Source organism: Triplophysa rosa, linkage group LG6 (assembly GCF_024868665.1).
Source record: "Triplophysa rosa linkage group LG6, Trosa_1v2, whole genome shotgun sequence".
In the NCBI taxonomy this organism is placed as follows: Eukaryota; Metazoa; Chordata; class Actinopteri; order Cypriniformes; family Nemacheilidae; genus Triplophysa; species Triplophysa rosa.
This window is the reverse complement of record NC_079895.1, coordinates 2,108,374-2,133,123: the sequence shown is the minus strand read 5'-3', so window position 1 is coordinate 2,133,123 and position 24,750 is coordinate 2,108,374. Positions and strand designations below refer to the sequence as shown.

General features: G+C 38.9%; 2 protein-coding genes across 5 annotated transcripts in view; both read right to left on the bottom strand.

Moving 5' to 3' along the window:
• The window catches only part of grb14 (growth factor receptor-bound protein 14), a 58,326-nt gene extending 58,043 nt beyond the window's left edge, over positions 1-283 (bottom strand). For both annotated transcript variants that reach the window (XM_057336140.1, XM_057336141.1), the window contains exon 1: positions 171-283. The gene's annotated coding sequence lies outside the window, so the exon portion shown is untranslated. The remainder of the gene's footprint in view (positions 1-170) is intronic.
• Positions 284-894: 611 nt separating this feature from the next.
• The window catches only part of cobll1b (cordon-bleu WH2 repeat protein-like 1b), a 47,142-nt gene continuing 23,286 nt past the window's right edge, over positions 895-24,750 (bottom strand). For all 3 annotated transcript variants that reach the window (XM_057336078.1, XM_057336079.1, XM_057336080.1), the window contains 12 exons: positions 21,942-22,133; positions 18,625-18,832; positions 16,606-16,831; positions 15,696-15,746; positions 15,513-15,610; positions 15,041-15,271; positions 14,761-14,899; positions 7,418-7,622; positions 6,386-6,459; positions 4,722-6,019; positions 2,066-2,206; positions 895-1,906 (listed from right to left, as the gene is read on the bottom strand). In XM_057336078.1, coding sequence (XP_057192061.1) covers positions 1,838-1,906; positions 2,066-2,206; positions 4,722-6,019; positions 6,386-6,459; positions 7,418-7,622; positions 14,761-14,899; positions 15,041-15,271; positions 15,513-15,610; positions 15,696-15,746; positions 16,606-16,831; positions 18,625-18,832; positions 21,942-22,133 — 2,932 coding nt within the window. In that variant the 3' untranslated portion in view covers positions 895-1,837. The remainder of the gene's footprint in view (positions 1,907-2,065; positions 2,207-4,721; positions 6,020-6,385; positions 6,460-7,417; positions 7,623-14,760; positions 14,900-15,040; positions 15,272-15,512; positions 15,611-15,695; positions 15,747-16,605; positions 16,832-18,624; positions 18,833-21,941; positions 22,134-24,750) is intronic.

The window sequence follows — 24,750 nt, the reverse complement described above, 5'->3', positions numbered from 1 at the left end:
TCCAGTACAGCAGACTATAGTCCGGTAACGTTACAGTCCAGTCCAGTCCACTACAGACCAGTACACGGCAGTGGCCTCTACTGCAGTAGCGTTACGCAGCGCGTAAAAGAGCCCGCATATGCCACTTTAATGTCATTTACAGTCATGCGTTGTGTTATATGTGTGTGTACCTGCTTCTGCTCGGCGCTCCCCCTCTCGCCACCATCGCTGCCCTGTGAGCGTTTGGACGCCTCTGACGAGCGGCGGTCCTCAGGCTTTAAAACGCGACGTCACGATACTGCACGGAGGCGCGGATCAGACGCGCGCGCGTCTGCGGGAACGAGGACGGGCATCACAGCCCCGCAATTTACAAACAAGGAAGTAAGCAGGAAATAAGAAAACAAAGATATGCAAGCAAAGAAACAAACGAGGAATGAAAGCGCTGAAAGAAAAAAGGCTGATTAAAATACAAGGAGGAAGTTAATCCTCTAGAAACATTCAAATGCAACATTTTTGGGATTATCATAGTTTGGGATCAGAAGAAACTCATTATATTATATTATATACATGCTTTAAAGTCATTTTTTTATAAATACATTAAAAAATAAATCAGGAAATAAAATTTAATAAATTATGAACATTTATAAATATATACATGTTTTATACATTGAACATAAATGATTTTAAATTGAAACGCCCCTTACTGAAAAAGTGAAATAATTTAACCATTTGTTTTAAATAATCATTTTATAGTATTACTTTAAGGACTGCAAAGACGACAATCACTTAATTGCATAACTGAAGTAATCCTTCATTGTATTTCAAAAGTATTTTGTTGTGTTGCCTCAATAGTTGATAAAAGAAATCAACGTAAAATATCAGAACTGGAATATCATGCAAAAATAACGAAAGAAGTCGTTTAAAAGTCTGTTATACTTTAATACAGAACAAAGGAAAGTTCAGATATTACAGCAGTTTTCTCCTCACAATAAGGCCAGTGTCTTCTGTGTTGGCACAGAAGACACTGCCATATCATTATTATTATTGGAACATATAAAACTATAACCCATCATTAATAACAATACATTTTGTGCTAACGTTTGACAAGTGAAAAAGCAGGGCTTTGTGTATATTTCAGTACCATTGGCTAGCAATTATATATCAAATTTGCAGCTAATAATTTAAACAAAATAAAGGCCTTATAATAGAATAAAGCATACTCTAAATCTGCACATTTACAACATTTCTCATCTCATTCGTAAGACACAAAGCAACCCCAAAATATTCAAATGGATGGATTTCAAAATAAAATAACATTAATAAGATTTCTGTTGTTTAATTTCTGTCTTCAGGGAAAAAACAGTGTAACAGATAATAAGAAAACAGTTTAATCTCCGAGAGTCCATCTGAAGAATACATGAGAAGAGATCAACGGTTGTAGCTTGTTTCTTCCACGTATCCACTCGGCGTCGATCTCAACGTCAGGTTATCAAACCGATCTTCCCACTAAAGGTAGTTCAACCCAAAATGTGAATTCTGTTGTTATTTATTCGCTCTTATATGGAATTAGGGTGAGTAAATAATGACAGAATTCACATAACTATCACTATAAGGCACGAAGGCAGATGAAAGCATCACCGCAGTCTGAGGAACAGCTTCACATCCATGATAAGCAACGGAGAACGTTCTGGTCAGGTCTGGAAGGTGCTGAAAGTATTTTGAACTGTGTAGCTTTGAAAGGTAAAAAATCATAATATTTGAAAATTCGAAGAAAATACGTTTTGTCGTGATGAAAGTGGTTTGCAGGAAAGACTGCAGCTGGATGTCCGTCAATAAAAACACTGCGAGTTGAAATTCCTCATTCCTCTACGGATGCTTCTGATATTCCCTTCAGTGTAGGAGATGGTCCTAAAGATCCCTCAGACCCCTATAAACAACAAAAAAACAGAAACTTTATTAATAGAATAAATACAGTGGCTTTTTTCATTTGTGAAAAACTGTCTCTCAATTATGTGCATAAATGATGTAAATTCCCTTAAGGATATCGGAGGAAATGAAGGAAAGTCTACAGTTTAGAGGGACTCACGGGTGACGGTTGAGTGTTTTCAATCTTACACGTCCCCATATCTGCGTCTGAAGCAGAGCACGGCGCTGGGTCGTCACGGCCCGCTGTTTGTGATGGGGCCGCTCTGTATCTCTCTGTGTCTTCCTCTCCATTGTCTGTCACCTGTGGTCCACAGGGGGATCAAAACACACAATACACACTCTGTCATTGAGGAGTGGGAACGGTGCACGCCAGGGTCCACCACAAAAAAAGAAAAAGACACTGTGTCGTCTTCATATGATTTATGTGTGTGACACAGTATAGACCGCTAAACTGTACCCCTCTGGGAATCACGTGCATTGAAAAAACGATATATTTACACACACACGAGTGAAATGCAGATGTCTACGTAACACAACCAAGAAACTCAAACACAGACACAGTCCCATCAGTAAAACAAAAGCTTTAACCACAAGCATGTTTTGATGGCGCTGAGGCCCAAACACACATTGTGGGGACTGACGGCACACAACAGCGCCCTGAACACACTCACAGCTGACCTCGCTTACACAACGACAAAAGAGCAGACGACGGGTCAATCCAGGACACAGATTAATGATGTTTGTGCGTCAATACATTCAGTACACACAACCATTACAATGAGTGTCACCCAACTCTCGATATTAATTTACTAGGGCCGGTTTAAACTGGGTGTATTTTACAATAGATTATTTGCTTAACAAACAACCGCAATACAATGAGACTAAAAAATGAGAATCAGACCTTACAGGTCAAGACTCCACCCGCACTGTACTGTACTCTGACCTCATCACTATTTGACTTCTGTTTTTGAGTGGGTTTCATGAAAGCTGTGACAAATAGATAGATATAGACAGACAGACAGACAGAGAGATAGAGACAGGCAAACAGACAGATTGACTGACAGACAGAAAGATATAGGCGGACATACATAGACATAGACAGACAGATAGATGGATATTGAGAGACAGACAGATATATTAATAGACATAGACAAATATAGAAAGACAGACAGATATCTAGATAGCTAGAGACAGACAGACAGATATCTAGATAACTAGAGACAGACAGACAGACATCTAGATAGCTAGAGACAGACAGACAGATATCTAGATAGCTAGAGACAGACAGATATCTAGATAACTAGAGACAGACAGACAGACAGACAGACATCTAGATAGCTAGAGACAGACAGACAGATATCTAGATAGCTACAGACAGACAGACAGATATCTAGATAACTAGAGACAGACAGACAGACATCTAGATAGCTAGAGACAGACAGACAGATATCTAGATAGCTAGAGACAGACAGACAGATATCTAGATAACTAGAGACAGACAGACAGACATCTAGATAGCTAGAGACAGACAGACAGATATCTAGATAGCTAGAGACAGACAGACAGATATCTAGATAGCTAGAGACAGACAGACAGATATCTAGATAGCTAGAGACAGACAGACAGATATCTAGATAGCTAGAGACAGACAGACAGATATCTAGATAGCTAGAGACAGACAGACAGATATCTAGATAGCTAGAGACAGACAGACAGATATCTAGATAGCTAGAGACAGACAGACAGACATCTAGATAGCTAGAGACAGACAGACAGACATCTAGATAGCTAGAGACAGACAGACAGACATCTAGATAGCTAGAGACAGACAGACAGACAGATATCTAGATAGCTAGAGACAGACAGACAGATATCTAGATCTGTTAATTAAGTATTATATTTTACCTAATAAATTTTACACAGTTTTTAAGTAAACTTTACTATTTTTGTGTCAAGTTGCACAAATAACAAAACATAAGGACATCTTACTGGCTGTTTTTTTGCAGTGCATAAATAGACATAAACAGACAAATATAGACAGACAGATAGATTTCTAGATTGATGCAGGACCGCAGATAAATATAGAGAGACATACATATAGATAGATATAGAGAGACAAATACAGACAGACATATCTAGATAGATAAAGACAAACAGACAGATACAGAGAGACAGAAATGATAAAGACAGACAGACAGACAGACAGATAAATAGATAAAGACTGACAAATATAGACAGACAGATAGATATCTAGATAGATAAAGACAGACAGAGATTTATAGATAGATAGATATAGACAGACAGACAGATACAGAAACACAGACAGATAGAAGATAGATATAGACAGACAGACAGACAGCCAGGCAGACATAAACAAACAGACAGACAGACAGGTACAGAAACACAGACGGACAGAAGATAAATATAGACAGACAGACAGCCAGGCAGACATAAACAAACAAACAGGAAGACAGACAGATATAGACAAGACAGACAGATAAATAGATATAGAGTGACAAACATAGACAGACAGATGTATAGATAGATAGATATAGATAGACAGACAGACAGACAGAGACATACAGGCAGAGAGATAGAGACAACCAAACAGACAGACAGATATGCACAGTCAGTCAGACAGACAGACAGACAGACAGACACAAACAAACAAACAAACAAACAGGCAGACAGACAGACAGAGACAGGCAAACAGACAGAAAGACAGACAGACACAAACAAACAGGCAGACAGACAGATACAGAAACAAACAGATAGATGTAGACAGACAGACAGACAGACAGACAGATTTGACTCACTGTGTTCGCGGGTGGCTCGTGTGTCTCTTTAACGGAGCTCGTGTGCACCAGAGGACGCCGGGTAAGAGTGTGAGAGCGCTTGGCGGCAGACAGCACAGCCTGAGCGAAGCGAGAAGGTGTCGACGGTGAGTACGGCTTGGGTGCAGCAAAGCTTCTCAACTTATCCAGACTCAACGCAGGCGAGGGGTTTGCAGGAAGACTCTTCTGACGGGTCAGACATGAAGCGGGGGGGAATCTGGGAGGCTCGACATCTTTCACAGGGTGTTGGGGTTTAGTTCCATCTACCTCGGTCTCCTCAGGATGAGTGACATCCCTCGGCCTCTCACGTTCCTCCTCGTCCCATCGCACAGGCCTCGCTGCAGGACTGCTACACCGACTGCTGCCGCTACTGCTGCTCCCGACACTCGCCCTGCGCACTGCCGCCGAGCTCACGTAATCCCCGGCCGTCCGTTTGTGCGGAGGCAGACGGAACGAAGCTGGTTTGGGTCTTACGGTGGGTGGAACTTTCTTCTCTTTGACACCGTGCTCGGTTCCTGATGGAGACGCTGGAGAGAAGACGTCATCTTGAGGAGAACCTGGAGGAATGGTTTGTGAAAGTTCCGCGGGTTTTATGGATGATCTCGAGTGGCCGTTAAGAGCAGGCGTGCCATTGGTCAACAGGCCAGGCGGAGATGAGACGGTCTTGCTGTCCGAGTTCTCCACGCCGGCATCATTGCGTCTTTCCAGAGTCAGTTCCACTTCAAAAAAACGCATCTTTTCCCGAGACATCTGAGGCACGATGGTGTAAGTCGTCATGCCCACTTTGGGTATGTATTCACGGGTCAGCTCGTTGGAGGGTTTGGGTTTGGGCTCAGTATTTACGATATACTGTGCGTTGCTTGATTTAGACGCTGGGAGTTTTGGGGATTGAATTGTTGAGCTGGTTTGGGGTTCAGGAACGTGAAGCTCTTCTGTAGAAGTGGCCCTGTCCCGCTTTGGCCCCGTTGAGGGTGTGGACACAACTACTGGAGGTTTGATGCAAACGTCAGATGATGGAATGTTAGAGAGAGCCGTGGGATCTGTCGGGTTGGTTTTTTGCGTGAGAGGTGAATGACTGGGCTCAGGGCAAGATCTGGGTGGGACCGTGTTGGATTCAAGGGATTGAGATTGTGAGAGTGACGTCTGGATGCCGCAGTCGAACGTTTGAGGCATGTTGAGCGTAGAACCAGTCGTCTCTGAAGCGCTCACAGAAACCTTCTCCAGAACAAGACTGCTTTCAGAAGATTCAGCTGCTTTTTCTTTCCTTTCCTCCAGGGGATCTGCAGAAAGAGAAAACAGTCAGTCACTGAATCCTGTCACTTTTGGTAGCTCTTCTTAAGAACACAACCCTTAAACAAAAAAATAAGATATTTCATACATTAGAAAACATTAGCTTTCAAATCTAAAGAGGCGTGCATTTATAAACAAATGTAAATGTAATCCCCTGTGTCCAAACCTTTGACTGGTAGCGTATTTATAATCAAACTAATGATGTTTTTAGATGTCATTTTGTACATGGTGTGCATTACAGCAGTAAACTGGGTTCTGTGTGAACTGACTGTTAGATAAGCACTCTTTCAATCTTTTTAAAACAATGTCCAGAAGTTTTAAAATGTTTTAGAAGTTGAAGATCAGCTGAAGCGTACCCGTCTCTGATTGGGCGTGACAGCTCATGACCTGCTCTGATTGGACCTCTCCATTCATTGCCACCTCAGGTATTCTGTAAAAAAAAGAACACTCACAAAATAAAATAAATGGAAAAATATATATATACACATTACAATTAACCAAACCATGAAAAAATGTAATACTTTAAAATAAAAACTAACAACTTTTACGACAACGTATAAAAAGCAACAATTTGAAAAGTCTTTGGAATACACTATTAAAAAGCTTCTATAGTACATTTAAATCAAAAGTTGACTTGAAAAATGCTCATGACCTTCAGAATTTCTTAAATAAAACCAAATATTAGTCCAAGGTTATTTTGGTTTACTAAAATTAAAAGTTTGAAAACGTTGAATCTAAAATATTGATCTAAAAATGATTTGAAAAACTTAACTAAAGGAAAATCTTGAATGTTGCCTTAAAAATAAAGTGAAATAAGTTTAAAGCAATAACATTATAACAATAAACAAAAATAACAAAAAAAAAAACTTAAATAGAGACATAAAAAATAAACCAATAAATAAAAAAATGACAAAAACACATACCAAAATTGCTAAAACTCAAAAAATCGACACAAAAACACATAAAAATAAAAGCTAATTTAAAATATTTATAAAACTAAAATCAAAACTATAATAATTCTGTACTATTCCACTTTTAAGACATAAAAAAAATGTTCAAGGTTAATTTGTCACATCGTAGAACCATTAAAAATAAGCTAATGGAAGCAAAACCAAAAAAGACTAAAAACTTTTATACATTTATATGCAAGATATATGCACAGATGCATGCCGATGTCACACATTATATTAAAATGGAATGATAACGTAGACATGTTAAATGAAGAAAAGCTTTAAATTTTATTGTAAATTTCTTTAAAAATGTTAAAAGTCCTAAAAAGTAATTTAGTTACTGGTTCAAGAGTATTTTTCTACTAAGCTCTTTGACATTTAAACCCCACTGTATACTTTATAAACACACCCTGGACAAACAGCTTCTACTGTACCCACCCTGGATCAGCAGATCTGAGGTCACGTGATGGATCGTCTCGGGACGTCCCGTGTAAAGATACACGTTCCATGTCTGAATCTTGAGTAGTGGAGTCGATTGAGAAATCAGCAGACAGGTTCAGACTGCTGTTGTCCTCCAGCTCTCTGGGCACAGACACCTCCTCCTGTTCCCTGATCTCCTCCAGAGGACACGCCAACACGACCTCTGTAATATACAATCATGACAATCATTAGAATTGAAAACAGAAATCTCTCTTATAAAACAAAGTTGCATTTTGAAATGGAACTGGAAGCAGACTGACAGTTGAAGGGGAGGAGTTACAGGATGCTCCGCCCAAGCCGTCTAACATACGTCATTTAAGATGGATAGTCATTACAGGACGCAAGTGCATTTTCAGATTTTAACTGAAGATTATGAGGGAACACGAATTTTAAAAAGAGAACGACCCACATTGATAAACTATTTACAATAAACTCTGCAATATTTCATGAAAAAAATTGTATTGTAATTTTTTATTTCACTGGGACTTTAATGACAAATGGTGTTTAACACGTTTGTATTATATAATAAACGTTTTTTTTTTCAGAAAGATGAAAGCGTTTTCCAGAATACTGTAAGGTGCACTTTATTGAATAATTTACGCTTTACAAACAAACTTGAAAGAAGTCTTTCCTTCTTGACTATATTACATGTATAGCACAGCCTCTTGCGCCGTATTGCATAATTCTCACGTGTTTGCATAAACTCCATCAAGTAATGCTTTTATATTTTTTTATATTCTGCATCGGCTGTAAATAGCATGATGCAAAACTCGACAGTATGTGAAAGTAGCCTCCAACACTTGGAGTTTATCGCGGTGTCCCTGAGCTCCAGTCGAGCAGGGGTATCCCACTTCAACATGAATTATTCACATCCTCTCTCTCTCTCTTTCATGAATGAACAGCAGATATAAAAGAGAGAGAGATGGCATTTGCAGTATTAATATGAAATCTGTGCTTCTGAGTGAGCGAGCACAGCTAATGAACACATCTCCGTCCTCTGGCTTCATTCAGTTCAATCGCTGGAGACACACGAGATGAAGAACCATTCCTGTGATCTTTCCATCTCCACAGAGACACTTCCATTCTGAAACTCATTTCTCTTTTTCACTATCGTCTTCTGCCTTTACACTCACAAACCATGCAGGCAAAGTTTTTTTCTTTTTAAATGCATCATATCATAGAGGAACATGTAAGTAGACAAAGGGGGGAAAAAACAATTCAACAAAATGTATCGTGCACGGTGCACCTCAATACATACGAGAAAAGAAGAAATAAGACATTAAATGAAAATCAGATTATTATGTCCTGCATATCAAGTTTTCTTCCAGATTGATTTTTAGAAGCAGATGAGAGAAAGGGAAAGAAGGGAAAACATTTGTTCCTAACAGATGCGCTTAAAGAAAGATACATACACAATTAAAAAATACATAGTGTTATCAATAAATTAATTTAAGCTGGGATAGTTCACCCAAAAATGATCCTTTATGCACTCTCGTGTCATTCCACAACTGTATGACTTTCTTTCTTCTGCAGAATGCAAAATAATACATTTTAAGGAACGCTGACCAAACAACACTGAACCCCATTGACTTCCATTGTGTGGAAACAAATCCACCGAGACATTTCTCAAAATATCTTCTTTTGCGTTCCCCAGAAAAACAAGTCACATACAACCACATTTAGCTTTTTTAATGGAAGACATGTCATACACTAAACAGGCTTTAAAGCACAACCCTGCACATTTGATACAGCATTTGGGAACGAACATCTTTGACATCAGAAACTCAATACACCTCAGAAACAGCTGCGGAGAAAAATACCCTCGCGTGAAAGCGAGCGCAGTGAAGGATCGTCCCGGGTCTCTGGAGAACGTCTCTGTACGGTTCTGAACAATGAGAAAAGTCTGCCTGATGATCCCAACGCCAGATTAGACACCAGATCCAGTCCAAAACAAACCTCCGGACCTGTCCATCTCCTCCATTACTTCACACAAAACCTGCTATCACATCTTAACAAAACAATGTGTTTTATGAGTTCAGGGTCCCCGGACAGAGGAACAACACGTCACACTGACAATAGCAGCTTTAGTTGGGTTACATAACGGGACGAGGAAACACTTACATCCGGATTTAAAAAGAAGAAAAAGCACAGAATGACAAAAGAAAACAATCGGAGAATGACGAACTAGTAACCGCATTAAAGTCACTACATGCTTCCAAATTATTTACATTTCTTACATTTACATTGACGCTTTAATTCAAGTTTTGTCCAATGGACGTTTTTTATTCATCATTTTTAATATGTGACCCTGGACCACAAAACCAGTTATAAATATCACGGATATATTTAGCAATAACCAACAATACATGGCATGGGTCAAAATTAGGATCTTGTAAAGATCATGTTCCGTGAAGATATTTTGTAAATTTCCTACCGTAAATATATCAAAACTTTATTTTTGTAACTTTAAATTCGATTTTCTCAATATTTCGATTTTTTTGCACCCCCAGATTCCAGATTTGTAAATAGTTGTATCTCGGCCAAATCTGTTCTACACAAACAAATGTAGAGCTTTTTTATTCAGCTTTCAGATGATGTATAAAGCTCAATTTCAAAAAATTGACCCTTATTACTGGTGTTGTGGTCCAGGGTCACATGTGTATTAAACACTTTCTATGCATGTTGTGTTTGGAGTGTAAACTGAAGCTCAATTTTGAGAAAAGCTTTTTCACCAAAGCCGCACTAGTTTTCACATTATAAATTAATCATATAAAATATATAACAAAATAATATCAGAAATAAATAAGTGACATTGAGGAAAACTTTTAAAAGAAAGAAAACAAGTAATATGTTCTGAGTAAGAGATCAAGTGCAGGCATCAGATGATGCTGAGAGAGTCTCATACGCCCCCTGCTGGTGAATCAGCAGGACGAACACACATTAGTGAGATAAATGATGCTCTGCTGTCACAGATAATGACATGAACAGATTCTTCACCCACATTCACACCATCACCGAGTGTGTATGAGATCACAGCCCGTCTCCATGTCTTTGACTAATGTCAAGAACAGCGAACAAAGTTTAGTGCTTTCTACAAGTTGCCTGTGCAAGAGGTAAAACACAGTCAAATCAGATTATTATTGATATATAATCACATTTAATGACACTAACTAAATACTAAAAAACACTTCACACACCTACTGATGAATTATTTTCATGTTATTGCTTGCGATTATTAGACATCTTTTTTTAACTAATGTCATACAGACTGCTGGAGATGTCATAAATCTTTGAAATTTAAACAGTTATACCTTTCATCGAACAAATGTCTGAAAACAGACAAAGCTCAAGTATGCGATTGCTGACAATTCTTTCAATCAAACGTAGAGAATGAAGTGATTTTGTAAGAATTTCAACTCAATCTTCATGAGGCGACTGCATCATATGAACGATGTAGTACGATCTGCTTTCACACCGGTGTCATTTTAGTTTCAGGACGGGGCTTCCTTCTTGAGATTTCCTAATAATAGCGTTCTCATATGATTCACATTGCACAAATCCGTCGTAAAACAGAAAGGAAGCCCAAGATTGAATTTCTGATTTCATACTATGATATGCTGCACAACACGTGTCAAACACAGGCAACAGAAATTAAAATATACCGTTTCATTGTGTTGTCCTCGCTGGTTAAAAGAAAGAACACACACGATACTAGGGATGCACGATAAATGGTCATTTTCAATGTTATCGTACCGGACCGATAATAAAATCAGGCCGATATATTACAAATGATTTCCTCCGGTTAAACCACTTCAGCAGTACAGAACTGTCTTTCTGTCGTGATCGTTCACTTACTGCTATGAGCAAAACATTGATGATGTAGGTACAGTATTTATGAATGTGTCAATTATAGGAACAAAAGCATATTGTTTGAATCAGACTGCTGTCTGAATGCTTTAGACTTAAAGTCCCAGTGACATAAAAAATGACAATTCTTATTTTTTCATGAAATATTGCAGTGTTCAATGTGGGTCATTTTCTATTTCAAATTCATGTACCCTCATAATCTTCAGTTAAAATCTGAAAATGCACTTCCGCCCTGAATAGACTATCCATCTCAAATGACTTAAATTAGACGGCTTGGGCGGAGCATCCGTTAACTCCTCCCCTTCAACGGTCAGTTTCATTTCAAAATCAATGCACCAGCTGTTTTTACACATCCAATCAATTCACAGTGAAAAACGCAAGCCACGCCCACTCATTTTCTCCTTTGATATTCCTTTTCACTCGGAAATGTGTCAGAATACGAAACTTCCGGTTGACAGGGACTTTAAGAACACTTTTCTGGGTTGCTCTGGAAGAACATCTATCATTTGTTTATTAAATAAAAATGATACCAGAAATGTTTAAAAGTTAAAGAATCGTTAACTAGTGTAAAGTAGAATTTGATACGTGATTTTCAGGGGGGAAAAAGAGAACTAATAGTTATCTTGTTTTCGGCAGACAATGTTTTCAAATAAAAGCAGTTGTCCACTTTTTGCCTTTTGTTTCAGTCTCAGAAAATGATAATTTAGATACTGTATATCGGCCAATATATTGGTTATTGGCTTCCAATGTTAAAGAATTATTGGTTATTGGTAATGGCCAACATTTACATATCAGTGCATCCCTACATGACACTTGATTGTGATGTGCGCAGCAGGTGAGTGTCGGTTAGAAATGCTGTCTGACTTGATATGAAGTCATGCTAACGTGCGCCAAGAATACTTTCGTGGCACTCCGCTGTTAGAATCATGACAATCCTTACCCTGGACTGAATGTTTTCACAAGCAGACCCTCTCACAACAATTCTGATGAAATGTCAAAGCTCTTTTTACACACGCACACACACACACACACACATAAACATACGCGCGCGCGCTCGCTCGCTCGCTCGCTCACTCACTCACTCACTCACTCACTCACTCACACACACACACACACACACACACACACAGGCTTTGGTTGACTATCCCCGTGGGGACAGTCCATAGGCATAATGTTGTTTATACTGTACAAACTGTATATTCTATCCCCTATCCCTAACCCTAAACCTAAAGATCATAGAACACTTTTTGCATTTTTAGATTTGTAAAAAATATTGTTCTGTACAATTTATAAGCTTTTTTTGCCCATGAGGACCTCAATTTTGGTCCCCACGGTGACACGAGTCCCCATGTGTTGGTGTGTATTCAGGTTTAGGTCCCCACCGGGATATACAAACATGAACACACACACACACAGATTTGCAAATGGTGTGTGTGTGTGTGTGTGTCTGCGTTTGTTTGTGTGTCTGCGTTTGTGTGTGTGTGTGCGTGCATGTGTGTGTGTGCGTGTGGGTTTGTGTGTGCGTGCATGTTTGTGTGTGTGTGTGTGTGTGCGTGTGTGTTTGTGTGTGTGCGCGTTGGTGTGTTTGTTTGTGTGTATGTGCGAGTGTGTGTGTGTGTGCATTTAATTAATACAGCTGCAAACATTTAGACTCCGAGAGTTACATCCAGTAAATTTTCAGCATCTGGGGAAACACTCAACTCAAGCATATAAAACACAGATCTGCATTACTTACAAACAGACTTCATCCCAACACAAAAACCTCATACGAGTCCAGTTCACAACACAAACCTGCGTTCAAATTCATCGACTTCCATACTGTATAGTATGGAAAAAGCAGTATGTGAAATGAGCGGTATTTCAAAACACCAGCATGCAAAAAAACTGCATGTGAGAAATACCCAGATGATCCACCGAGATTTCTCAGTTTGCATCAGATGGACACTTTTCTATCCCAAGAGAAGACACCCAATTCTAAAAGTCAATACATTAAAAATACTACAAAACTATGAAGCGGGCAGCATTAATAACGTGTATACAGTTGTGAAGAACTATACAGGACATACATACTTTCACATTTACTTCACTATGTGCTGTACACTATTTTAAACACATTGAAAGACTCGGCACAAATGATTTAGCATACTCTGACAAGCATGAAAAACATTCACATTTGGCACACTCACAAATGCAGGCCTAATAAATGAAGTATAATAGAAATTTCTCTTTCCTTGTCCGATTTATTTTCTCAAAGCTCATCGCAGTGCATTATGGGATTCTCTACAAAGGACACATGCAAGACTTTGGCCAGTAGAAGGTCTTTTAGAAGGCATCATAATCCTGTTGCTTACATTTCTTAAACAAGTAGTTCACTAACATGCCGCTCTGGTTTTAGAACAGAGCTCGGCATGTGCCTGCTCTCAAAGTCTCAAAGTATTCCGCTCTTTTGTGGTATCAACGCTAATATTAAAGTTTCATTCTAGAGGGGGGATTACACCTGACCTTTCATCCGGAGACACAAAACAAAGCATATGGCTTTTTAGAGAAAAGATGTAATGTGTATGTTTCATCACTAGGTGGCATCAAAGCATACAAAAAGATTGTGCACCGTTCCTCAGATTTCCAGCTACACTTGATAACGCGTGTTAACATCCTGTCCAAAGAACAGCTGCGACACTCATTCAAGTCCTTTCATACTCAAAATACTCTAAAGAACGGAACGCTTTTCATCACTTTAACACACTGACAAAAACAGTCTGAAGATGACTCCAAACCCACCTCAGAAAAGTTAGTATTCTTAATCATTTGCTTTGAACTATTGCCCTTGTTATTAGCAGGGGCGGACTGACCAGTAGGACAGTCTGTCAAAGTCCAGAACGGCCGTCCCACCGATTGCGGCCTGGCGGACGTGATTAAAAATGAGAATGCACGCAACGCTAAGGCATTAGCGAGTCGGACACGTAATAGTGCAACACAATGCACACGCTACACCCGTCGACACATTTGGTGGAGGGCCGATGCCATCAAACACACTTCAAAGTATACTTTCATAAAAATGTGCTACAAGTATTGAACAAGTAAACTATTAGTATACTTGTAGTATGCTTACCAGTACATACAAAAATATAGCTATTTGTAGCTATAGCCAATATCTAAATGTAGATATTGAATAGTACACTTCAAAGTACATTACTAGCACACTCTTGTTAGTATACTACATAAAGTATACTTAAAATGTCCTTGAACTTTACTCAAAAGTATACTTAATAAAATGAACTTAAAATACTTATTTCTTGTATTAAGGGTTCCTTAAGTATGATTGATTGAATCTGCAGACCGCTTTTTTACCCAGAAACCCCTGGAGAAGCTGATTACCGCGAGCACATTCTTTGAATTCCTTCTGTTTAACACATGTCTAACGTTTTCTAACCAACCTGTCACGCTTCTGTCCTGTGCAGCTTCATCAGGAGGGGCTCCGGCGCTCAGGGCGGGGGGCGGGGGAGCCTTGCGTTTGGTGGACGTCCTCTTGAAGCACGATTCTGTCGAGGGTACCGAGCTCAAAGGGGCCACGCTCTGTGGAACGCAGACGGGGGGTCGGCAATAAATATGACAGATAATTCCAAATATTTGGCATTCCCTGATGACACCGAGTCAAGAGTTTATGTAGAAACGAAACGAAAGAGTGTGAAAGCAGATTTACTGTTTTACAAATACCTGGTTGCCATCCAGATGCCCTGCCGTTTCAGGGTTTCCCTGGTGATGGCTGAGGTCAGCGGGCATGCTCTGTGACATCATTCCGGGTGGCAGCGGTGCTCTTCTCTTCTTTGGCATATCGGAGGGCAAGGTGTTGTAATCGTACGTCGGCGAATGAGCGCTGAAGGAGCTCATGCTCACCGGACGATGTTTCCTTTGTACCGGAGACGCCGGCGCACTCACGGTCATAGACTTCAAAGAGAGACAACCAATCACACGTCAGCACACTTCAGACCAATAGCACGGCCTTTGAAGCGACAGCCAATCACAACTCATTTCAAGGGAGTATTTGTAAAAGCAAATATGACCGCTGGTGCTCGGAGAACGTTTACAGATTAAACAAAAATACAGATGCCTTTGAACTCGCCCTGAAGTCAAAAAATCTTTCCTGTGTTATCGCAGCAGTTTTCTCATACAGGATTTCAGCACTCACCTGTTCTGACTGTTTGCGACTTCCTTTTCTAAATAAGCCGAACAGTCCTTTATTTTCCTTCTCCTTCTGCATCTGGTCCTTTCGGTGCCGAATCGTGTCTGTGATGTAATGCGGTTGTGTACGTTGTAGTTACATTCCAAGTATTCATATTGCAAAAAAGAATCAAATGTGATGTTAACTCACCAGAGCGAGTAGGAGATGGTGGCAGACTCACAGGACTCACTGGACTAAAAACTGTACAACAACATCAAGATTATTAGAATAAAATGCTTTGTGGCCATCTTGAGAACCTTAAAATCCCATACAAAAAATAAGCAAACTTCAAGGTCATTTTATTAAGTATACTGGTATAGTTTTTAAAGTATACTTTATGTACTAATTTCAATGCACTAGTAGTATACTTATAAGTGTGCCATTTCAAAACTATCTTATCTTAAATATCTTTTTAAAGATATTATTTTCCATCTGTTCCCCCTGTATACTTGAATGTTTGTCCTTATTAGCAGGGGGTTGTCAAACAAATTTTTAACATGGGGAAAACACACATTCGTTTCAATAGTTTTTTGTTTCATCACGAATTAATACGTTTAATTACGTACGGCAACAGCCATCCTTACATATAATAAAGCACAACATGCTTTAAATGATCTATTGATGAAAACATGATATAGTTTAAAAACAAATGGAAGCAGATCTGATATGTGATGTGAAAATTTAGAATAGTGAGATCAGCGGATTCGAACCTGCTTTACGGCTGTGTCAATATTACTTGTCACGCGTCTTTCGCACTAACGTTACGCCAATGAAGCCGTCGATAAAGCGGCGTATTTTTTATACTGTTTTCTAAAGGAGTCACCTACATGTTTCGCGCTTGTGACGCCCATGAATATTCTCAACGAGTTCTTACAGAAACAATTTATTCAAGTATTGTTTGTGTCGTCTTTGTCCCCACCACTTTTCAAAACAAAGTTACGCCACTGCTAATAGCACGCTTGAACTCTTTTTCTAAAGGGTGACCTTGTAGAAAGCAGTGGGGCATGATTTAATAGAGTGATTTTAATGTGTTTGTGATCAACACACAGTTGATTCTGACCTCTGGTATCTCTCGCGTACACTTCTCTCAGGCCAAAGTCATTGAGAGAGCAGTTCAGGTCCAAAGTGTCTTCAGAGTGAACGTTTCGTAGTAAAACTGTGGTCTGCGGGTCAAATTCACATTTCTCACAGACGGCTGGCAAGAGCTCTCGCAAAGGAACCCGAGGACTCACCCTGAGAATAGTCTTCTGTGTTTTCTTGTAGTTTATCACTAATCGTACAGTTGCCTGAGAAAAGAGACAAGAGGAAGAACAGTCTAAACAGTGGCGGATTTAGTTTAAAGGAGCTGTATGTAATCATTTTACTGTATTAAATCAAAACAATACATTAGTTTGTTCGTAGACATTTAGGAAACATGCTTCATATTTCACAAGTTCATATTTTGGTTTGTCCAAAAAACAATGCTATAGCCAGTTATTCCACTCTGAAATGTGCGATCCGTGCCGGAATGTTTTGGTCCGTGTTAATGTTATAGCCAAAAACTAAAGGGGTACTAGTCTAAAGGCCCGTTCACACCAAAAAAGGAAAACTATAATGATGACCATATAGCACACACAGCATCAGATCATGTTTACAATGCAGCATCACATGTATCCTTCACAGATTAGGCAATCCCAGATTGTTAATATATTATCTTTGGCCTTTCCCATTGAGCGCACGTTTACTTCCATTACAGCAATCGCAAGTTTTGCATTACGTCATTTTAAATACTCTGATGCTCAAAAACCTCTTCAAGAAGCTTATTTTACTGGCATGATGACGAACAGTAAACCAAAAACTGCTGTGAGCTGCCAGTGTAAACCTTTACATTTATTCAATACACCAGGAATTTGTACAAGTTGTTTTTGCTTAAAGATAATAAAATAAGTCAAGTAAAATAAAGAGAATTTCAGTAAAATCGTTTTTTTTCTTAAGTTTTTACTATTCCTGTCACATAAGCATAAAACAATCAAAAAACACTTTAATGTGCCGAAGCCATCAGAACCGAACCGAAAACCGTGGGCGAAAAACCGAGGTTCGTATTGAACCGTGGGTGAGCTGTATTGTTGCATCCCTAATAGTTGCACATATTTTTTTTTACTTTTGTGCTTACATTGCATTTTTGCATCATAGCATTAAAATCAAAGACTTATTAAAATCTTCAATGACTTGAATTGGTCGCTGATGAGGTTCGGTTTCAGTTAGGATGCCGTTTCAGAAGACAGCTGCCTACGAAGGTCGTGGAAGTACAGTGCACTAGGTTTTTTGAACAGAAAAAAATCTTAAACCATCACAGAAATTCTAATGGGTTTAATGGTTATAATGGGAATTGTGTTGTTTGTAATGGAAACTATAATGTGTTGTGATGTAATCTGGCAGATGGGAACTATCAAAACGCTGTTACCGTTAAATCCTACTGGAATAAAACCCAAAACACACTACATAAAGGAATCTTGTAATGGTCTTAATGGTAAAAAGCTGATGGTTCATAATGGTATTTGTAATAAAAACCATAAGAATTTGTATGTCAGTCAGGCTCCGCCCCTTTGAGTCAATGAAATAATTCTCAGGTTAATCTCACAGGGTGTGGAACAGCACGGCTACGGTTACTTATGACTAAATGAACAAACACGACTATGAAAATGACAGACGTCTATTTGAACACACAGTGAATAAAGTTTACAGAAACGTATCTGTCGAATCAAACCTGACACTGTTTACTTTCCTAATGCTAGTTCCTGGAATTATTGTGTAGAGTTCATTTGTGCATATTGTTCAAAAATAAGTTTGTCTCATGAACCTCTTAAAATGTAATAACTTGTTTGGCTTCTGAACAACTTTTCTTGTCGGTTCACGTCACAAATATTTGTTTTTCAACCTCCTGCCATCCAAACAACTCGTTTGATAATCAAATAAACATTAGTAATGAATCTTCTTCCGCAGAAGAAATAGATTTTTATAGATTTGGAACGGCATGAGAACAAAAGTGTTTTTTGTAGATTTTTGGTTGAGGTAGCTTTTTAAATCAGTGGAGCTGTACCTCTGGCATCTGTGGTCCTGTCTTTTTGCTCCTATCCTCCAGTCCTTTGGGTTTCAGTAAGATCTTCTCGGCCTCAAGGGCTCCGATCAAAGCGTTGGGTTTGAACTTCACATGGTTTCTGTTGGTGGTGATGAGCTCAATGGTGTGACCGGAAGGGTTCAGGTGGTGCTTGGCACAGAGCGTAACCAGCAGGTCCATCATGGGTTTGCTGAAACACACAAAAGCTCAACTTCTTAAAATGACGGCACTTGTAAATACATTTCAAGTCCCAGTCACCAATGTACATATATACAGCCGCAGAAAAAAATAAGAGACCACTCCAAAGTTTCATTTCAAATCAGCCTTTCTAGATGTATTGTGGCTGTTCCAGTCCAGTGTCTGTTGAATTTCAACCAAATCAAACCTCAGGAGGGACACAAAGTCATCCAACAGCAATGTGAAAGACTGACAGCAAGACAAGACACATGAAAACCGTGACAAAAATTAAGGTTCTTACAAATTGTTTTTTACTTTTCATGAATACATAAATACAAAAGTGCATATGAACTTTTTTTTCATTGAGGTCTGAAAAAATACACAGCATCTTTTCTGTTATTTTCACCTGTTCCTCCAGTTTTCATTTTCCGCAAATAAATGAAAAAAGCAACAATATTTTGATTTGAAATTGGTAAAAAATATTGTCAGTAGTTCACAGAAGGAAACAAATATGATAATTTTACCTAAACACATACTTATGAATAGTAAATTCAGAAAAACTGAAATGGTGCTTTGAAATGGTCTCTTAATTAATTTTTTAAATATATATATATATATAAAGTTCTCTAAAGTAATGTGACCAAGTCCAAGGGTATAAAAACAGCAGCTTAGATACATGGTTAACTATTCAGGTTTCACATAAATAGCAGAAAATTCATACCTCAATAATTTTTTTGAGAACAAAAGGAGAGCAAATGAAAACTTTTGCATAAGTCGCATAAGTCGCAGATATTTCTCAATATGAATAAACATTTCTCATCAAATTGACCCAAACCCATATTATTTAATGTCAAAACACAACGGAGAACTCCATCAAATCTCCTGAGCTATGAAAGAGCAACATCTGAACAATAGCATGTTCTGGGAAGTTATATGGGGTTGCAACATCATGTGGATAATGATTTTTGGGCGAACTATTTCTTTGCATTTCCAAAAAGAGACAAAGATCTGTTTCTTTGGTTCAAAGAGTCAAGTCAAAGCCTCGGGAAGAGTGAGGAGGAGTCTGAAATGTCACAGCATCAGAGGAATTTGCATGAGTGAGATGTTGCTGCAGGGAACTCCAACATGACATCTAAATCACGTAAATGAGCTCGAATGTTTTGGGGTTTTTTTCATGTTTTTTGCACTGCCATATGATGCGAGAACCATGTGAGAAACGGACCAAAGCAAAAACCATGATGCGATTTAAAGCCCCAGTGAAATCATTTTTATTTTAAAATTAGTCAGCCTTAAGGACGTCAATAAACTGATATGCTCCTACGCGCTAACACAATTCCCATTTAGAAGATATAAGCATTCAAAACTGACAGTTTGGCACCTGCGCTCAAAAAATCTAGAAATTCCATCACATCACGCTACACTTCAGCCTCTCGTCAAAGTTCTCGTCCAATCAAATCTGCTTTAGAATCCCGCCCCCTTCACTATGAGAGCTGCGGAAGCGGCACCTCAAATCAGCCACTTGTTCGCACATTTATTTTGTTCTACATGGTGAATGACGCATAGTGCACTAGATAGGAGATAGGGGATGATCCAGACAATGTAACCATTAACATTAAAGTCTTCATTTTTCGCGTTAGTGTCACGCGAGCGGTTGCACGTGAGTGTCCTCCGATATAGAGACATGATAGTAGAGAGCTGATCATTTGCACAAATCCGCTGAGAAACCAAAACCTATCTGACCCGTTTCAAGTCTACGTAGAATGTATATATAGGATCTCTCATTATGAAACAAAACTGTATTCATAATGTGACTTAAAACAGTAACATACTGATAAAAAATGTATAGCATGAATGCACGGTAGGTTGTTTTGGATAAAAGCATCTGCCAAAATAAATAAATGTTAATGTAAGAATGATTTGAATGTTTCTACAGTGTTTTTGAAACTTCAGTCACCATAAACTGTATGGCAGAATTGACAGTATTTTCCTTTTTGGATAACCCATTCTTTTAATACAACACCCACATCATCATGGCGTAAATAAATCATGATGTTACAGTAAAGTTTGCACCACATGAGCATGAACAAACAACAGCTTTCAGTTAAATGTGTTTTGCTTTCTCTTTTCATTGGACTCTAGCGGGACTTTAGAGAACACCAATCATACACGCTCGACATGTTGCCCATTAAAAGTGTGGAAAATTCTGCAGAGACAGCTTATACATCACAATACTTTCCAACTGCGTTCGGTACTCCAAGATCGGAGAGCCCTTTAAAAATGCACAAATCATTTCATCCCGATCAGAATGAGGCCGGTTTGCGTGGCATGTGTTAAATTCACAAAAGCAAAACAGAAGGATTTGATGATTACTCCTTTTTATTGAATTTGGTTTCAGGGTTAAAAAAACAAAATCAGCAGTTTAGCCTAAAGGTGTTTTGCATAACGAACAAAATAAAACAATGATTAAAACAGCGATGACAGATCTAAGATCAGTCCAACAACTCGCTGTCAAATGCCTGAAAACAAATCCAAATAGCATCATCATAACAATCATTGACTATTATGTCAGTTAACGGATGATATTTGCGCATGAGCTTGTTGGCTGATAAACGACTGAACAAATCAGATGATAAAGATGCTGGCACACCTTCAACAGTTAGCTTAGTTTGACACTAAAACATCCTGACAACGACACACTATTCACATAATCTCTTTTTAAATACACACACCTTCATGTGAGTAAATCATCTGAATAATGAAACTATAAGTGCTTAATCGTCTCAATGTTAAAAGATGCAAGATTACTGTAACGTCTTATTCCTCATACCCAAACCGGCTGAGATCTGCTGCAGGAAGTTCTGAAATGTGCCGCCACACCCGATGACTCACAGCAAAAATTATTTAATTTGTTTCATAACCGAAATCATGTGAAAACCTTCATGATGTCATTGTCACCAGAGTTGAGTTTTAGTGAAGCCCCCCCCCCCCTTCGAAAATCCCTCATCATTTATTGACCTTAACGTCGCGGAACACAAAAGAAGATATTTTGTGAAATGTCTCGGCATGTCCATACAATGAAAGTCAACGGGCGCCGCACAACCAATACGAAATGCATTCCTCACCTGCCGTGGACCACGGTGGTCTTCTCCACCCCTCCTGGCAGGACCACGGTTAGGGTCAGGTCCTGATCCAGCAGATTCTCTTTCTGGTCCATGTTGGGATGAGGGTACGCCGGGAGCTTGTGACTCAGCAGTGGACCATCCAGCCCTTTCAGAACAGGAGGAGGAGAGGGGGCTTTGTGTTTCGAAGATCTCCTGTAAAACAGAGAGAGAGGACGTTAAGAATATAAGAAAAGAGCTCTTTAAATGAAAAACGAGACGTTTGGGTTCAGGGCGAACGCAGTAATTGCACCAAAAACGTTGCATGATGTTGTCTGAAAGACCGTCTTTCATCTGCACTCGGTTTAATGAGCCGAGATGCACTTTACACGCCAGTCACAAGACCGAGGGGAGATGCCATTCATTCATCACAGCAGACAGTCACCATCTCAGTTTTTGAGCCGCATGGGGCCACATTAGTTTTAAAGCACTGCGCTGCAAAAAATGAATTTTATAAAACTAAATCTGCCGATGGGGTAAGAAAAATAAAACTTGAATTTAGTTTTAGCTTTTTCTTAAGTACCAATTCAAGTACGTTTGTCTTACCCCATCTGAAGGTTTTGGCTTGTTATAAACAAACTTAAGACATTTATAATAGAAAAAGACAAAAATATTTAGAAAGAAATTCATTTTTTGCAGTGTGAATATAAGATTTACCTTCACCTTTATTCTTTTTTCTATAAAATCAACATTAAGCACAAAACAGTCATAATTCAATTTTTCATCTTTCTTTGACCCTTAGACCAGACACATACTTCACACCCGTACACAAGTGCAGACACGAGCATTTTAACCCCTTGCAACCATTTGGTCTTGGTGATGGAAAGTGAAATTCTAATGTCTAGCGTGTTGTTATTGATGGAAAAAGCGTGTCATGTAAACTTGCTTAACAAGATTCCAACTGTGGCTCTCTCAAATTTAACATGAAAAGACGGTTTACGCTAAAGTCTGTTACAGTGTCATTTGCATACCTACAATGTGTTTCAACTATAAAGTTCAACTAAACCAGTTGTTAATGAAGTTATGCCCTTAAAGGGGAACTCCGGCCAATAATTACTCACCCTCAAGTAGTTTAACATCCCTAGGACCTCCGTATTTCCCCAGAACGCAAAGGCAGTTTTGGAAGCTTTCCTCCATAGATTGCAACGCAACCAAACTTCAAAGCGCTGAAAGTGCGTAAAGACATCATAAGATAGTCCACGCGACTCCGGTGGTTCAGAATGAATTAATATAATGTAACGAGGATACTTTTTGTGCAACAAACAAACAAAAACGTCCTGATATGAGTGTTAGTTTCCAGCGAGCGTTCCCGAGAGCCACACAACAGTGCATCCGGTGTCAGCATCGCTCGACGCATGCGCGTTCTGACGTAGAGCCTGTGTGGTCAGAACATGCATGCGTCGAGCGATGCTGAGACCGGATGCACTGTCATGTGGCTCGTGTGTTTGGTTGATAAAATAAGATAACGAAACTGCTCAACTAAATAAATGTCAATTAAAGCAAGAAGCCTACATTAAGCATGGTAAAATCACAGTAACACACAGCCTAAAAGACACCTTTATTGTTTTGAAGCAACACAACCCAATGAAATGACTTTAAATGACATGACTTCAAACAGCAAGCAAAGCCGCAGACCTTGAATGAAGAAATCAGTCAACAAACTCACATGCAGACATGTGCAAACAACGGCCTGACACGACGTGTACGACACTGATGTTTCAAGGTTGTGCAACTATCAGCCTCTGTAACCATAACAAAGTACGAATGCGTGGAAATCAGCTGGGATTCAGAAATACTGCAATGGGTCATTCTGTGTCAAATCAACCGAATGTCAATGGTTAAAATGACAAACATTTTTTATTTTTCTAATTCTTTTTCTGTAAAAAGAAGGACTTAAATTAGGCAAAAAAACTAAAATATGAAATGCTGTAAATGGATATTTATTGCGTAATTCATTTTGTAGATGGGGAAAAAATAACTTTCACCTAAACATTTTTGAGCCAAAATACAGGGGGTGCGAAATGACTTTAGAAGGACGGCAGCATCATAATTGTATTTTTACACAGAGATTGAAAGATCTGAAAGTAGATATAATGTGAACACTGACAGCTCCAAAATGAGAAAAAGCACTTTTTCGTTTTCTTTTTCCAAAGTTGACATGCTTGTAACTCAAGAAATATTCATTCTGGTTCTTAACAAACTTGTCTTTTGTTATCTATATTGATAAGGCCTCATATTTCACAAAAAAGAGAGATATCAATTGTACCCTTCCTATGCTCTCTGGTTAAAACCAAATATGAGTCCTTTTGCATACAGCTGATACTTATTGTATTTACATATAACTGTCAGAAGAACAGATAAAACCGATACCAGATGTGTACCTTTATTTATTCACATAAAAAACAATGTGAGGCCACAAATATACTGTAGATTTGGCTGATGGGAGTTGACGCGGAATGACCCCAATCAGGGCTCTAGACTGCGACTAAATGGTGGCATTTTGCGACTATTTTTCCTGCCAGTGCGACAAGTTTTCTTAATGGTCGCACCGGTGCGACTGCCAGACTGATCAATATATAATTTTTGCGTATTATAAATTTAATGCGCAGAAATGTTATATTGCAGCGCATTCAGTCACTAATTTTCGTCTCCCCTCCTTCAATCATTCACTTATCTATCAGTGCCCCGCCCCCAAAGATGTAGTTCATGAAGTACCGAAAGACAGTACATCAGTCCAGGGGCGGAGCCAGACATTGTGGACATTGGGGGCTTA